General features: G+C 48.7%; 1 protein-coding gene across 3 annotated transcripts in view; it reads left to right on the top strand.

The window, feature by feature from the left end:
- The window catches only part of FBLN5 (fibulin 5), a 93086-nt gene extending 77498 nt beyond the window's left edge, over nt 1-15588 (top strand). For all 3 annotated transcript variants that reach the window (XM_061395119.1, XM_061395118.1, XM_061395117.1), the window contains 3 exons: nt 1040-1166; nt 4870-5065; nt 14622-15588. In XM_061395119.1, coding sequence (XP_061251103.1) covers nt 1040-1166; nt 4870-5065; nt 14622-14783 — 485 coding nt within the window. In that variant the 3' untranslated portion in view covers nt 14784-15588. The remainder of the gene's footprint in view (nt 1-1039; nt 1167-4869; nt 5066-14621) is intronic.
- Nucleotides 15589-17149: the final 1561 nt, after the last annotated feature.

Below are 17149 nucleotides of genomic sequence, written 5' to 3'. Positions count from 1 at the left end.
AGATGGGGCTGGCTCAGAGGGCCACCTGGATGTCTTTGCCTGGGGAAGGTGGCAGGGGTGAGGGTGTGAATGGGTGCTGGTGACTCCCAGTGTGGCAGGCTCTTGGCAGGATGCCTGGGCTGGTACCTTCCTGCCCTGCAACCCCATCCTTTGGCTTCAGAAAGGACAAGGTCACTCTCCTTGCTGGAATACCCTCTGCAGGTACACGCAGCTGGTCCTGCCTCCCCAGGCAGGTCTCTGCAGCCCCTCTGAGGAAGGCTCCAGACCCCACCAGGACCTCTGATGGCCGGGTCGTGGTCCATGAGCCGGTTTTCTCATGGTCCCTGGAGAGCAGCCTGGTCAGCCTTTCTCTACCAACTTCCTAGAGAATGGACACAGGCGGGGGCCACCTGCATCCTCTGACTGCTGCCTGCCTCAAAGGGTCGTGACCCTGGCTGTGAAGGGGGTGGGATCTCCCCAAGATTGGCTGCTCAAGATGCTTTCCAGCCCATGCTCACCTACTGGGGCAGATGGAGGAGGCTGTAGCTGGGCAACAGATTCATTTTAAGCTCCTTGGGACTTGCCTTATCCCAACACCAAGCAAGAATTCTCCACACAACAGTGCCAAGCAGTAGAAATATATTGTGAGCTATAAATGTGAGCCACATATGTAATTTTAAATGTTCTAGTAGTCACATTAAAACAATAGAAAGAAACAGGTAAAATTAATTTTAGAGCATATTTTATTTAGAGCTATATATCTAAAATATTACCAGTCTACTATGTACTCAATATAAAAATTATCAGTGCTTTACATTCTTTGGCTTTACTAAGTTGTTGGACTCTCATCTGTATTTTCCACTTACAGCACATCTCAGTTTAGACTAGTCACATTTCAAGTGCTCAGTGGTCACGTGTGGCTGGTGGCTGCCATACTTGCTGGTGTAGCTCTATAGAAAGACCCAGGCCGCCTCCACCCCAACTCCCACCCGTCTGGCCCCGGGACCGGCACCTCGGAAGTGCTGCCTGGCTTCAGCCTCTTGTCTATCACGCATTTCAGACATCAACGAGTGTGAGCACAGAAACCACACGTGCATCCTGCAGCAGACCTGCTACAATTTGCAAGGGGGCTTCAAGTGCATTGACCCCATCCGCTGTGAGGAGCCTTATCTGCGGATCAGTGATAAGTAAGTCATGGCTTCCCCTGGGGAGATGGGAATGTGGATGAGGAGCCTGTTTCAGAAATCTGCCGGTGAGGTGTCAAGGAGAGAGTACCTCCCAGGGTAGTGGGAGATGTGGTCTACTGTCTCCTATACAACAAGGGAGGCCTGGCATGCTGCAGTCCATGGGGTCGCAAAGAGTTGGACAGCGCTGAGCGGCTGAACTGAACACAACACATGCACGCCCGCCTCCCCCACCACACGTCTCTACCGTTCCCCCGCTCATGCCAGAGCTATATGAAGATTCTCTAGAAAGCTAATCAAGAGGAGAGCTGGGGTTCATGAATCTCCTTTTCCCTTTAATGACTTTGTCCTGGATGTTGTTGCTGTTTTGGTGGATATACAGGGTCTTTAGAGCTGGGCTTCTCAAAGATCACATGCATAGAAACCACCCAGGGATCTTGTTAGTGGCCCAATTCTGATTCTGTGGGCCTGATCTGGTGTGAGACTCGGCCTTGCAGACAAGCCCCCAGGTGAAATGGATGCTTCCAGCCTTCCTGGACCTTGTTGGGAGTAGCGAGAGGCTGGACAGATCACTAGAGAGTTCTCATAACTGAGGGTACCTAGCTTGCTCTAATCAAGTTTTTGAAGTCATAATAGTGATTGAATGAAATCACCAGATGGCAAATATTTCGTTGAGGTGAGCACCGAAGTGAAGACAACCTCTACAGAGTGAATACACTAGAACAGTGGTTTTCTGCCCCCGTGTACTAGGAATTCCTTTTCTTACTGTTTAGTTCCTATTTAACTGTTTTAGTTCCACTGCAGCCTGTGTGCATTGCAGTAGGCACGCACGCGCGCACGCTCACACACACACACACACACGGATGTCTTCTGCCCTCCTCCCTTCCAGTCACCTGTTTACTACCCCCACAGCTCCCAGCCCTCCCAACTGGGATACAGGGATGAAGGGACACGTCCATCATGCATGCCCTCTAAGGACACAGCTCCTAAGAGGAATTCACGCCTTACCAGTGTGCTTCCTGCTCTGATCAAAAGCTGGCAGAAAAGGACAAAGCAGGAACAGACAGGTCCTAAAGGAGTCTTTGCTGGCTGCTAAGAGCTGTGCTTCTAAGTAGCCCTGTGGAACAGCATTCTTTGATTTCTGGTTCCAGGGCCCTTTGTGGCAAAGCAGAACTCCACCCTCACCGACTCCCATTCCTGGTTGTCCCTGGGTTTCTCCAGGTCTCACTTGTCTGTGGTGGGGACCCGCCCTGAGCTGGTGTTACTGGCAGGGCCCCGACGAGCCGCTGAGAGCCCTGGGAGACTCCTGCACCCTGCCTTCAGGCCCCATTCCAGTTTCACTTCAGCCGCCCTTATCCAGCTCATTTTCTTGTTCAGGTGTCCTGTATTCCTGCCAACCTGAGCATGACCTGCCCTCACCTTCACCCACACCCCGGAATGTCCTGCCTCCCGGCTTCTGTGCACACGTTTTCTGCACATGGAAGGCTTTCCTGCCATTGCCACCGGGACAGACTTGCCCCATCTTTCAGATCTGGGTGCCAGTGCCACCTCCCAGCTGTTTGCAATCCTCTTCAGCTGGGAGCCATCTCTCCCTCCTCCACATCTCTTTTAGAAAACAATTAGTTTCTGTGTGACATGTGACATTTTAATGTGGCTATTTTGGCACCCGGAACATCTTGACTTGGCTGTTTAAAAAAACAAAACTTTAAAAATTCCTTTTTAAAAAGTAATTTTATTTATTTACTTATTTTTGGCTGTGCTGGGTGTTTATTGCTTCTCGGGCTCTTCTTTAGTTGCGGTTAGCAGGGGCTACTCTTTATTTGCAGTACGAGGGTTTCTCATTGAGGTGGCTTCTCTTGTTGCAGAGCACAGGCTCTACGCACATGGGCTTCAGTAGTTTCAGAGTGAAGGCTCCGCAGTTGTGGCTCCCAGGCCCAGGCTCAATATTTGTGGCAATGGGCTTAATTGCTCTTTGGCATACGGGATCTTCCCAGACCAGGGATAGAGCCCGTACCTCCTGCATGTGGCTCCAACCTCTCCTGCAGGCAGATTCTTTACCACTGAGCCACCAGGGAAGCCCCTAAAAATTCTTTTTATACCCTCATTTATCAAGTGTTAGTCAAACTCCTGGTCTGTGCCCAGTGCCAGGTGCTGTGGTGTTTGTTCTTATTGCTGGTGGAGGAGAAAGACGATGAACAAATGGTCACATAATGAATGCATGATCCTCAATGGTAGTAGGGGCTGTGAACAGGAAGAACGGAAATTTACAAAGTGAAAGAGTAGGCTGGACTTGGTCTAGTCTGGGGAGTCTAAAAGCCCCTCTGGATAAATGACCCTTGAGCTGGAATGGAAAGGTGAGTCGATGTTAACAGAGTAGAAGAGCAGAGGGAACAGCGTGTTTAACGCTATGAGGCAAGAGTGACCTTGATGTCTTCAGGGACGGGAAGAAGCTGCAGCCTCATCAATGACATGGACAGTGACCTGTGAGGAAGTTAGAGAAACTAACAGAGACCAGACCTCATGAGGTTTTAGAGGTTAGAGTATGTGTTTAGTTTTTATGCAAGTTGCAATGGGTGCCACTGTAGAAGCTTTAAAGCAGGATACAGACATAATCTGATTTATGTTTGACGAAGGGCACTCTGCCTGCGGTGTAATAGGTTGGAGTGGGAGAGCCTTCTGTTCCATCAAGGAGGCTGTCACAAGATTCAGGTGAGACAGCAAGGCGGTGCACTGACAGTGGAGATGGAGTAGCTGGATTTGGACTACATTTTAGAAGTAGAACGGATAGATTTTGAAGATGGATTGGAAGTCAGGGGAGAGTGACAGAAACAGAAAAACTTACTCCCAGTTTTGGCCACCAAGGCATAGATCAACAGATATCCTCATCCTGTTATGCACTCGGACCCCTAGGGGGAATCTCAGGAATGAGGGGAGAGATGGGGGTGGTGATTCAGGATAAATCCAGCGGTGTCTGTAAAATGCATACCTTGGTAATGAGTCAACTTTATACTATGTTATACTATGTTAAATATATACATAGTTAGACTATGCTATTACTAGTGTCTCAAATGAGATGCTTTGTATCAGACATTTGCGTCTATGATTTATTTCTCCTATTAAAGAGTGAATTTAAGATAATTAAATTTATCATTGCAATAAGTGTCCTAACATCTGAAAGTCCTGTCCTAATGTATCTTGTACATAGCGAGTTCTGATGTTTTGTTTAAAGAAAGGAAATACCCAATTCTATTCCACACAGACTGGGGTAAGTACAATAGAAAATGTAAAAAAGACCAGTCAAGACCCATCCATCTATTGTAATTTCTCATTTTTAAAGCTTCTCAATGAGTATGGATGGTTGGGAAGTGAAGGGCTATGAAGCACACTTTTGCCAACTAAATATGTGACAAACATGAAGTGTATTACAGGATGTCCCAGTGTTCTGAAAACCAGGCAACTCAGGTTTATGCTTCAGTAGCAGGACTATCTGATTGGCCAGAACAGGCCGTTCTCTAGGAAACAGAGGGCTCACCTACATGCTGGAGAGTTTTTAGACCAGAGACAGAAGGAGAGGGCCTCCACAGCCACAGCATTTGGATGGTAGAAAGGGGGTGTCCTTCTTTTCCATGTTTCAAGCACAGAGATATGTACAACCAGCATCTGGAAAGGATCTGCCGCTTTCTCACATGATTTCCCTTCCCAACAGCCGCTGTATGTGTCCCGCGGAGAATCCTGGCTGCAGAGACCAGCCCTTCACCATCTTGTACCGGGATATGGACGTGGTGTCAGGACGCTCTGTTCCTGCTGACATCTTCCAAATGCAAGCAACGACCCGCTACCCTGGGGCTTATTACATTTTCCAGATCAAGTCTGGGAATGAGGGCAGAGAATTCTATATGCGGGTAAGAGGGGGTGCTAAGTGGTGGTCACCATCTTCCACAAGCTGTTCTGTTGTCTAGCCCGGAGTGTGCTTCTAGAAACAGGCCAGAGTGCAGTTCGGAGGGGTGGGTGTGGAGGCAGGAGGGGAAAGTGGATGGGAGTCAGGACTCCACTGTCCTGGTTCCTCTCACTTTCTGAGCGGCCTTGAGAACGTTGCTCCTCCTCTGTGAGCCTCAGGATCCTTATCTGTGCAATGAGAAATTAGGCCAAGATGCAATGGTAGGTCTCTTTCTCCCTGCACTTCTTTTTTTTTTTTTTTTTTAACCATTTAAAAAAAAATTGAAGTATAGACAATTTACAATGTTGTGTTAGTTTCAGGTGTACAGCAAAGTGATTCAGTTATATTTACAGATATAGACATATCTATATCTATGTCTGTATATGTATATGTATATTCTTTCAAGTCCCTGGGCTTCCCAGGTAAAGAATCTGTCTACTAATACAGGAGCTGTAGGAGACACAGGTTCCATCCCTGGGACAGGAAGATCCCCTAGAGGAGGAAACCCACTCCAGTATTCTTGTCTGGAAAATTCCATGGACAGAGGACCCTGGCAGGCTACAGTCCATGGGGTCACAAAAGAGTCCAACACGACTGAAGCAACTGAGCATACACTCAAACACGCATCAAGTCCCCACTATTTGCTTCTAGAAACTGACTACAGCAATGAACAAAAAGGTCCCGAATGCCTGCCTTCATGGCACTTACATAGCAGTGAACTTAAAGGTATTCCTCAAAGAAGTGGGCTCTACTTGTGCTGTCCAACACAGTAGCCATATGGTTCTTTAAATTTAAATTAATGAAAATGAAGTAAAATAAGTAAAATTAAAAATTAGTTTCCTTTGTTGCACTAACTACATTTCAGGTGCTCCGCTGCTGTATTCGCTTGGATACAGAACATTTCTATCACTGTAGAAAGTTTGGTTGGCTAACATTGATTTAGCCATATCAGGATAAATTGATGTGGATTTATCAGGAACAAATTTTAGAGCACACATCCTAAATGCATGTGCTTATTTGTAAATTGCACACGTGGTACTGTGCCATTTCTATTACTGAGCTTCGTTTCCCTCAGCCTCTGGAGTGGTCACGTGTCTTTGGAGCCCACTGTCTTACAGCTGTGCTTTTCACATTTCAGTGTGAATTTGGATGCTTGTTGAAAAAGTGAATTCCAGAACTTCCTCTCTAGAGACTTTATTTCAGAAAATGGTGGCTAAGACCTAGTGTATCGGTTTCTGATGGCTGCTGTAACAAATTGTCACCAGCTTGGCGGCTTAGGACAACAGGAATTTATTCTGAAAGTCAGAAGTCCGAAATCATTGTCACTGTGCTAGAATCTACCCACTGCTCTGGACTTCCAGGTGGAGCTAGTGCTAAAGAACCTACCTGCCAATGCAGGAGATGTAAGAGACGTGGGTTCCATCAGTGGGTTGGGAAGATCCCCTGAAGGAGGACATGACAACCCGCTCTAGTATTCTTGCCTAGAGAATCCCATGGATAGAGCAGCCTGACAGGCTATAGTCCATGGGGTCAAAGAGTCAGACACAACTGAAGTGACTTAGCACACCCACGCACGCGCTGAAATCAAGATATCAGCAGGGCCGTGCTCCCTCCAGAGGCTACAGAGGAGAATCCATTCCTTGTCTCTTCCAGCTTCTGGTGTTGCCAGTCTTCTTGATTCGTGACCACACCACTCCAATCTCTGCATCTGTTGTCACAGTCCCTCCTCTTCTGTGTGTATCAAATCTCCCCGTTTCTTAGAATGTCACTTGTGATTGTGTTTAGGCCTACCCAGATAATCCAGCGGAGAAGGCAATGGCAACACTCTCCAGTATTCTTGCCTGGAGAATCCCAGGGACAGAGGAGCCTGTTGGGTGCCGTCTTTGGGGTCACACAGAGACAGGACTGACTTAGCAGCAGATAATCCAGATAATCCAGGATAATCCCCCTGTGTTGAGATCCTTAACTTAATCCCATCTGCAAAGATCCTGTTTCCATATAAGGTAATATTTATAGGGCCCAGAGATTAGGACTTGATACCCTTGGGGGCCATGGTTCACCTTGGGAATCTGCATTTCTAATGAACACAGTATGTGGTCCTCCAGGGTCAGTGTGGGGCACTCGACTCAGAAGTTCACAGCTTCAGCCTGTGGGCTGGTGAAAGAACCAAGTGTCTGAGCTCTCCCCACCCTCTCCCAAACCCTTCTCTTCCAGTCTTTGCCTCTGGGGCTGGGACCATCTGAAAACAGAGAGGTTTCAGAAGCAGGATTATAACAGATTAGAAAGGCCTCAGGAGCGAGTATTATGTCTGTTTCCTCACTAATATGTTTTTGGCAAGACTCTAACAGGGCCAGGTCACATGTGATAACGCACCTGTGGACCCAGCATCTGTAGAACACTGTAGTGGGGTCACGGGCTTTGTAAAAAGACGGAATGAGTTGAGGGTAGAGGAACTTCTCAAGATGAAAAAGATGGAGCTGCGTCTCTGTCAGTCCTTCTCGCATTCCCATCAGCCGTGGCCATCCAGCGGAACCCACCTCTGCCTGCCTCTGTGGGCTTGCTGCCCCCTTGAGCATAAGCCCAGCCCGCCAGCATTCTCCAATCTGGCCTCTAGTGTCTGTACAGACACAGCAGGTCCCAATCATAAGGTACAAAGATGCCCCTCTCGGGGATTTAAAATACCATCACGTATATCAGCTGCTTTAGGTTTTCCCCCCAGCAGAATAGGAGGTGGCCTTGTCTTGGCCAGGTCACCACCTACTAAAATCCTCTTGATCCAAATGTTCCCCATGTAGCTGACTTGTAAGAGCTGCCCCTTCATGGCAGGGGAAGAAGATTGTCTTCTGCAGGCGAGTGACCAGGAGGTGGGGCCCCTTCCTTCGAGCTTCCTCTAGTGCCTGGATTGTTATGGCGATGAGGGGACCCTTGAAACTCACAAAACTTTGAGCTGTATGTGGTTTGCTCTCTCTCTGGAGAACATTGAGAAGGGCCCTAATTTGTTAGCATTTATTCAGCTGAGGATGCCAGGACACAGAGGGGATGAGGGCACATAGACCTGCCCTGGGAATGGCTGAAGGAACTTAGGGATGGGAAGCTGGATCCTGGCTAGAAAGGTCCTAAAGGCTGCTCTTGGGAAGAGAAGACAGGCCCGGTGTAGGGGCCCTGTGAAGCCAGGCAGCCTCCCTGCAGGAGGAGGTAGGGTTTCCCTCCCGACACTGTGCAAAGCAGCAGTGCCCTCCTCAGGAGGCCACGCAGTCATGGGCTGTGGAGCCAGGCTGACCCACCTCATTTCCTTCTACAACTCACCAACGCTATGGCCTTGGACACACACTCTAACCTCTCTGAGACTGTTTCCTCATCTGTGCGTGCTAAGTCACTTCAGTGGTGTCTGACTCTTTGCAACCCTGTGGACTGTAGTCCACCAGGCTCCTCTGACCATGGGATTCTCCAGGCAAGAATACTGGAGTGGGTTGCCATTTCCTTCTCCAGGGGATCTTCCCAACCCAGGATCGAACACGCACCTCTTATGTCTCCTGCGTTGGCAGGCAGCACCCCTAGTGCCACCTGGGAAGCCATCCTTATCTGTATAGAGGGGATAATGATAGTTTCAACTCTGGGATTGGATGAGATCATCTACTTAGCCCAGTGCCTAGAGCACAGAGCAGCTGTTTTTTATCAAACAAGCAGGATGAAACTTTCAATACCTTTCTATTTCTCCTCTGGCTATCTTGAACCTGCACACACCTGAGTGAGCTCTCAGGCGGAGCCCATTGGATTCACAAATGCTCTCAGTTACTATTGAATTGCCTCTCTCCCCCATATCAGAAGTCCCAGCTGCTAATTTAGGTAGAAGCCAACCACCGAGTCTCTCAGTGTAAAGTCCCCGCCAGCTTGGCCTCTTGCCTGCCTTCCTCTTCCCCTTTCCTCACTGATGGTGCTGACCTGGCTCCTCCTCTGGGGTTTTGGGGGTACAGATGTGGAAGGGAGGCGGTGAGGGGAGCCAGGGTCATACTCCCTTGTCGCCATTGTAGGCAGGACCTGGTGCTCTCTTCTGGGACCCAAATGCTCTTGCTTTCATGGGATGCTTTGTCGGTTCTTTGGAGACTTCCCTGAGGACTTTGCACTGACCATTCCCAGGTGTGGGCGAGGGCCTCTGGTTGGCTGCTTGCCACCCCAAACCGCTGTCTCAGAAAGTTTGCATGTGTGGGTGTTGCCTCACCCTGGCGGGCAGACCTTGCACTGGGCCTTCAGGACACCAATAGCCAGCTCCCCCACAGCCCCCTGTCCCCCGCGTGGTACACAGCATCTCTGGGCTCTCTTCTCTGAGAGAGTCCGGTATACTCTCTGCATCCTTAAGTTCAGAGGACCCACATTGAAAGCTTGATTTGGGGGCTGGTAAGTGTGTCTCATACACTTATATAGGCTGGAGGTGACAAAGTGAGAGAAACAGATCTGGCGCTGGGCCATGGCCTTCAAGTCCTCTATGACAACAGCAGGAGAATCTACACAAAGAGCAGTGGCAGCTGACCCTGTACGGTGCGGGACATACGCCAAGTATTTTCCATATATCACTGCTCTCATCTTCATCACAGCCCTGTTCTCTAGGGCAGGGGTCCCCAGCTTCCGGGATCTACTGCCTGATGATCTGAGGTGGAGCTGATGTAATATAGTAGAAATAAAGTGCATAATAAATGTAATGCACTTGAGTCATCCTGAAACCATCCCCCGGCTTCCCGTCTTCCACAAAACCAGTCCCTGGTGCCCAGAAGGTTGGGGACCACTGCTAAGTTTGCTTGCCCTCCCTGACTTTACAGACGAGGGCACTGAGACACCGAGAGGTGAAGGAACTTGCCCCAGATCTTACAGCTTAGGAAATCCCAGCGCAGCATTAGAACCCAGACAGTGTGCCACTAGTATCTATACATACTCTCACATTTCTCTTTAGGATGCGGAGTACTTGTCTAGCTTTGGAGTCTCAGCCAAAATTGAGATAACAAAAATCTCTCCTTTAACATCTAATCAAAAAAAATGAAAGTGTCCAATAAGCACTGATTATGATTGTATTGGTAGAGTCATTTCTGTGGCTGCTGCTACTGTTGTTAGGAGGTTGTGAGCTGTTGGGCCCTGGCGAAGTTGGCGAGGTTGGCGATGTTGGAGATGCCCAAGGGACTGCAGCATCTTGTTGGGGGTGGGTGTTGATGGCTGTTCAGGCTCTGCTACCCTGAGTGTCACTGATGGTGTTACAGTCTCCTGGGAAGAGCTTCATTTCACACAACAGGCATTCCCCACACATACATACCCACAAATGTACACACACATGCACACATGCCTGTACATACACATGTACACTCACACAGTTGCTCATGTGCACAGGTACATACACACATGCAAATACATGCACACGTTCACACACAGCCCTTTTATGAGCCCCCACTGGCACTCTCTCTCCCACTGAGACCTGGACAGACAACTGGTGACTGGCTTTGGCCAGGTGACTTAGGGACAGTTAGGACGGGAAGAAGGAGCACGGTCACGGGGCATAAACTGTGCCAAAGGGCGTGGAGATCAGGTGACGGGATCACGGAAAGCTGACTTGCTGTGGCCTGGCTGCTTGCCCTGCATCAGACAATGCCACCTCGCTGGTTGACTCAAGACAAACCTGAGCCTCTGTAGGGGCGGGCCCAAGAAGACAGACGGTCAGGTGGGCTGTTTGCAAGCTACTCCTCTGCGGGCCCCTTCACCGGCATCGCAACTTCGCATCCACCTTCGGTCACTGACATTAATTCAGCTCCACTACATATGCAGCTCTGAGAGTTTAGGAACTCACGGCTTCTGCCCTGAGGAATCCACACTGTGAGGGGAGGGAAAAACAAGCAGGCAAACATTTACAATTCAAAGGAGTGATTCTCAAGTAGACTAAGTGCCTGGGATGGTCTGGAAATGGAGAGATACTGAGAACTTATCTGAGTTTAGTAGCTAGAAGCTTGATTTTTGGAGTCAGATGCTCTAGTACCATGTGCTAATGTACTTAACCTACTTACTTTGTAGGGTTATAAAGATTAAAAAGGAGATGTATGCAAAAGAAAGGGAAAGTGTCAGTCACTTGGTCATGTCTGACTCTTTGCAATCCCATGGACTGTAGCTCACCAGGCTCCTCTGTCCAGGGGATTCTCCAGGCAGGAATGCTGACGTGGGTAGCCTTTCCCCTCTCCAACGAATCTTTCTGACCCAGAGATCAAACCTGAGTCTCCCACATTGCAGGCAGAGTCTTTACCATCTGAGCCACCAGGGAAGCCCAAGTCATAGCCAAATGCTGAGTATCAACTATGACCACCATCACCATCATCATTTTGTACCAAGTGATCACCAAGTCCACTAATGACCAGAGCCTCTCAAGGGGGCCTATCTCATTAATGCCCTGGGTCTGCCCTAAAAGCCTAGTGCGGAGTGGAGATATTTGTCCTCAGCAAACTTGGCAGGCACTTGAGTCCTCCGTGTGTTTGTGGGCGGGCCTTTCTCAGGCTGCTGCAGATCTGATCCTGCTGGGGATCAGACTGGTTGACCTCTAAGACTACTTCCAAATAGAAGAGGCAGTGATGCTCTCACACTCTGGAGACATTTTCAAGGACAGCCCAAAGGAACAACTGGGAAGTTTCCAGCTGTTCCACTCCCTGTCCCCGGCTCTGCAACTCTCCCGCCCACAGCTTGCCCACAGCTTGCCCAAGCCTGTCCACAGTTCAGGGTCCTCAACCCCTGGCCTTTGTTTGTGCAAATAGTGAAAGCTGGTGAGATATTTAGATCTGTAAGTGCCCTGGGCATTTCCATGTATGGCTGTACCCTCTGAAGTCCTAGCCCAGAGCTCAAAGGGTTTTCAAGAGTTGACAAGGAAGTCGGAACAATCCTCTGTATGAGAGGGTGCCAAGTACATGGATGCTGACAGGAACAGAGGGAGCTGATGCCAAGAGGAAGTTGTGTGGTGTCAGGCTGCTGATAGCCCAGAGGACAGGGGAGGTCCCACTACTGGGTGAAACCTGTCTGCCTGCCCTGCCCTTGTCATACCTGTGGCAGCTCTTGGTGATGTCCAGAACTTTATGGGGAGCTCTCCCTTCATGGAGACAGATAAAATGTCTGGTGTGGCTTTCAACAAGCCAAGTTTCTTGATTTTGCAGAGCTTGTTGCTTTGTCTGGACATAGCGCTGGGCTCTGCAACTTGTAGGAAGGGATCGTCCAGCATGTCCTGTTCCCTTGTGCTATTTCTTTTCCAGGTACCTACTCTCTGGCCATTGCACTGGCCCTCTGAGTATTTGTCCTTTAGGGCAGTGCTAGGGAGAAATAAAACACATATCAGTCTTTTCTGATAATTGTTGTGCAGTGACAAAGGCCTGGAGTTTGTGGTCAAAAGCATTGGAATGGAACCCCATGTCCCTGCCCATAAGTGGTCTAGTGACTCTAAGCAGTGACTTAACTTATGGAGACTCAGTTCACAAGGAACAACAAAACAAGGGGATAACGAGACATACCTTTAGTATGACAGCTGGGGTCCCCAGACTGGGTCCTGTGCTTTTAGATGCTGCTGCTGCTGCTGCTAAGTCGCTTCAGTTGTGTCTGACTCTGTGCGACCCCAGAGACGGCAGCCCAACCAGGCTCCGCCGTCCCTGGGATTCTCCAGGCAGGGACACTGGAGTGGGTTGCCATTTCCTTCTCCAATGCATGAAAGTGAAAAGTGAAAGTGAAGTCGCTCAGTCGTGTCCAACTCTGTGTGACCCCAGAGACGGCAGCCCACCAGGCTCCCCTGTCCCTGGGATTCTCCAGGCAAGAACACTGGAGTGGGTTGCCATTTCCTTCTCCAGTGCATGAAAGTGAAAAGTGAAAGTGAAGTCACTCAGTCATGTCTGACTCTTAGCGACCCCAGGGACTGCAGCCCACCAGGCTCCTCCATCCATGGGATTTTCCAGGCAAGAGTACTGGAGTGGGGTGCCATCGCAATTGTTGATGTGCCCATGAATCACCTGCAGATTATATTAAGCTACAGATTCTGGCTTAGCATGCCTTAGGCAGGTGCTGAGGTCTTGCATGACTCATAAGTGCCTTGGTGATGCTGATACTGCTAGTCCAAGGACCACACTGAGTAGCCAGGCCTTTCAGAGCTTCTACAGGGATTAAATCAGAATATGTACATAAACGTGGCCAGAAGAGTACTTCACACATAGCAGAAGCTCAGTTATGTCAGTCTTCTCTCCTTACCACCTTAAAAACTTTAGGAAAAGATTCAGTGGAGGAAGAAAGCTCACATGAAGTTATCAGGATGACAGAGATAGATTCACAGAGTGATGAAGCTGCAGGGCAGGGGGTGTGGTGTGTCCAGCCAGAAGCTCCAGCAGAGGCTGCACTTGGAACCAGCTGGAGTCTGGTAAACAAGTCACACTTCCTCAGGAATCATCAAAAAAATCCACTGCAGCAGAAAATCTCAGAATGGGCCCCTGGAACTGTTAGTTTAAAAAGTATCCTGGGTGCTATGGAGCTGTTTACTTGGCAACTACTGATCTGGTACAAACTCTCCTTTTAGAGAGGAGGTCCAGAGAGGTGAAGTGACAGCCTGGAGTCACATAGTTCGGGCAACTGTTTCTTCTTTCATTCAAGACACAGTCACTGAACAGTTACCATGTGCCAGGCGTTATTCTGGGTTCTGGAGGGCTCAGCGGTGGAAAACCCACCCCCAGTCTAGTGTGGACCTAGACACCGGACATGGACTTGGTAAATAGCGTGGATGATGACACGTGGTAATGAACACTTTTCTTCCTTGCTAAAGTAGGGGGTGCACTGGCAGAGGGTCACAGGGACCTGAATTAAATTGGGAAAAGCAGAGAAGCTCATCTGAGGAGGTGATATTTCAGTGAGACCTGAAGGGGCAGCAGGGAGAAGCCAGGGGAACATGAGCAAAGTCAGGGAGGAGGGCATCAAGGGATGCCTGTCTGCTGGCAGTGGGCAAGGGGGAGCACCCCGACTGGGACTACAGAGGCTGGCTGCGACCAGACCACTTGACTTCGGCTTTGGTGACTGTCCCAGAGGCCATGTCACCTGAAGGACAGCTTTCCTCACCCTCTCTACCATTGTTTGTTTTCTTTTTCTAAAAATTTTATTATTGGAGTATAATTGCTTTACAATGTGTTAGTTTCTACTGTACAACATGAATCAGCTTTATGTATACATATATCCCCTCCCTCTTGAGCCTCCGTCCCACCACCCTCATCCCACCCTTATAGGTCATCACCGAGCACCGAGCTGAGCTCCCTGTGCTATACAGTAGCCTGTCACTATCTTGCACATGATATTGTATATATGTCAATACTTCTCCCAAGCTCCCTTCCCCACTCTGTGTCCACAGGTCTCTATTCCTGTTCCTGCAAATAGGCTCATCTGTACCATTTTCTGCTGTTTGACAGCTTCCAGAGTCAAGCTTACCCTTGGCTCCTTCAGCTGGTCAGATCTTCTCTAACTAGTATGCCTGGTTCCGTCCACAGCAAACGGGCCCCATCAGTGCCACCCTGGTGATGACTCGCCCCATCAAAGGGCCCCGGGACATACAACTGGACTTGGAAATGATCACGGTCAACACCGTCATCAACTTCAGAGGCAGCTCTGTGATCCGACTGCGGATATATGTGTCCCAGTACCCGTTCTGAGCGCCGGGCCGCAGCCTCTGACACTGCCTCCAACTGCACCAAGGGACAGAGAAGCAGAGAAACCAGAGAGAGCACGAGAGTGAGACAGACGTGAGGCCTTTTCGGCTGAACGTCTCCTGAGGAGTCAGCATGAGTCCCGACCACGCCTCTATTATTACAGACCCATCACTTTGAAGGACATACTTCCCCAGTTTCTACGACGCAGTTATCGAAAAGCATTATCATTGGCACACTGACCTGAGATCGACGGTGATTTTTCAAGGCCTTCAGTTTATATCCATAGTTTTCAAAGAAAATAGATTAGGTTTGCAGGGTCTGAGTCCACGTTCAAAAACTGTGAACCACTTCCTCTCACCTCCTCCAGGCCTTCTCTCTATCTCTCCTTGATTGCTTCTTTGCCAAGGCCCCCCAAAGCCCCCGGGGATTCTAGGTGTAGCTAGCTTGCTTCTTGCATGTACAGAAGGCTATAGAAAGAAGCCACAGAATGATCTAAAGGTTTTTAAAGAGTCTATTTCAAAGCCATGTCTGGTATTTTCAGCCATAAGAGTTTTAGTTGTCCTTAAATTTGTATAACTGTTTAATCCTTTCCTGTTCATTTTGATGATGATTATTGTTTTTAATCCAAGGTAGAATGCCTTCAAAAGGTCATAAGGCACATGTTATATTCTGTCTTCCCAAACCCAGTCTGCTCTCCATTTTAGTCCAGTGTTTTCTTTGAAGACCCCTTCATCATGCTTTCTTTTGAATTTTTACCCAACTGGGTTGGAAGGCAGAGGTCTCCAAACTGATTAAATATTTGAAGAGATCTTGTGTTTGGTTCATTTTGACATGGGAGATGATTCAGCCTTTGGGGTTGGTTCTAGTTCTCTTTAGTTTATTGGGTACTGGCTTGAAAAGCTCTCCAGAGAGCATGATCACCATTAAAAACATAATGGGAGTGAGGGAGAGGAGAGCATCAACTCCAAATCCTAGTCCATTTCATTAGGAGACAATGATCAAACCCTCTGTGATGTGGATTATTTCCAGGTACTTTTCCAGAACAGGAAAGTATTCAAGTTGCTTTAAATCGGTGGCCCTCACCCCTGATGGCGTAGTAGGATAACCAGTGGAGTTTTCAAGACAAAAACATGACTTCCTGGGCCTTACCCCTAGAGATTCTGATTTACTTGTTCTTAGGTAGGGCCTAAGAATTTTTAAAACTTGGTGAGTAGGTGGAGTTGAGAGTGCATTGTATAAAGAGAAGGAGACAAATGGGAGCAAGCCCTGGCCACTTTATCTTCCACATCTTTTCAGTAACTTGTTCAGTTCATTGTCCTTTTCCTAGTTAGTGACCTGGATTCCTTTCAGTCTTGGAACCCCAGCCAGGATTAAAGGGAGTCAACAGAGCAGGTCACAGATGGGAGAACGGACTGGGGCAGCTGCCTTTGTGTCCCATCCCGGAGATCAAACCTGTTACTGAGTCCAGGCTCATACTGCTGGCCTCACTACAGGTCAGTAAATTGAGAGACCAGTTGTTGGGGCAAAGAATGATGACTTTGTTCCAAAGTCTGCAGACTGAGACTTTTGACGCGTATCCCAAAAACCATCTTGCCTGATGGCTTCTTTTATACTAAAAGGAGAGGAAGCAAAGTCAAACATTTCCTGGTTCTGGTCAGCCGCTGGAGGGGATATGTTTTCTTCCTCCCTAAAAGGAATCCTTTCCGAACCATTTCCCACTGTGCCTTCTCTGTCAGGTTCAAGGATGTTAACAGTAACACCAGCAACAAATCAACAACTGAACGGCCCAGTTTTGCAGCTCAGATGAAAAGAGCAATTTCCTACAGACTTGCCAGGTTGCAGGCCCAGCCCCGCAGAGCAGAGAGAAGAGGTGGCCCTGGGCCTGGGGCTCCCCTTGCATGTTGGAGTCCTAGGTGTCAGGAATGGGTGTGAAGTTAGAATGCTAAAGGCTTGTGTGAGCTCTGCACCAAGCCACTCCGAATGACTGATTCAGGCTCATAACACTGCTAGGATAAGGTTTCCTTTAATTTCTGAAAAAGTAGGAGGGGCAGCCTTGTCTTGGTGATTTGAGGACCCTTGGGTTTCAGAGGGGCCACCTTTGGAACCAGACCTGAGTCTCAAGGGCTTGCATTCTATTTGTTCATGTCAAGACGTGGCTTCCTGTTTCTAAGAAAAAAGGCACATAAAAGCAGTCTCAAAGGGCTTCTTGGCCTTCAGATTGCTCTTTCCAAACATAGCCTGATGAGTTCAGTGTAAATGAATCAGAAGCATGTGGGATCAATTTACCTTAAAATACACTGGGGCCTAAAAATTAAGGGAAAGATGCCTTGGGGCAAAGCGTGTATGTGCTGTAGGGCTAAACCCCAAAC

This window comes from Bos javanicus, chromosome 21, assembly GCF_032452875.1.
Source record: "Bos javanicus breed banteng chromosome 21, ARS-OSU_banteng_1.0, whole genome shotgun sequence".
Lineage (NCBI taxonomy): Eukaryota > Metazoa > Chordata > Mammalia > Artiodactyla > Bovidae > Bos > Bos javanicus.
The sequence above is the reverse complement of the archived record's forward strand: the minus strand, read 5'-3'. Positions and strand labels throughout refer to the sequence as shown.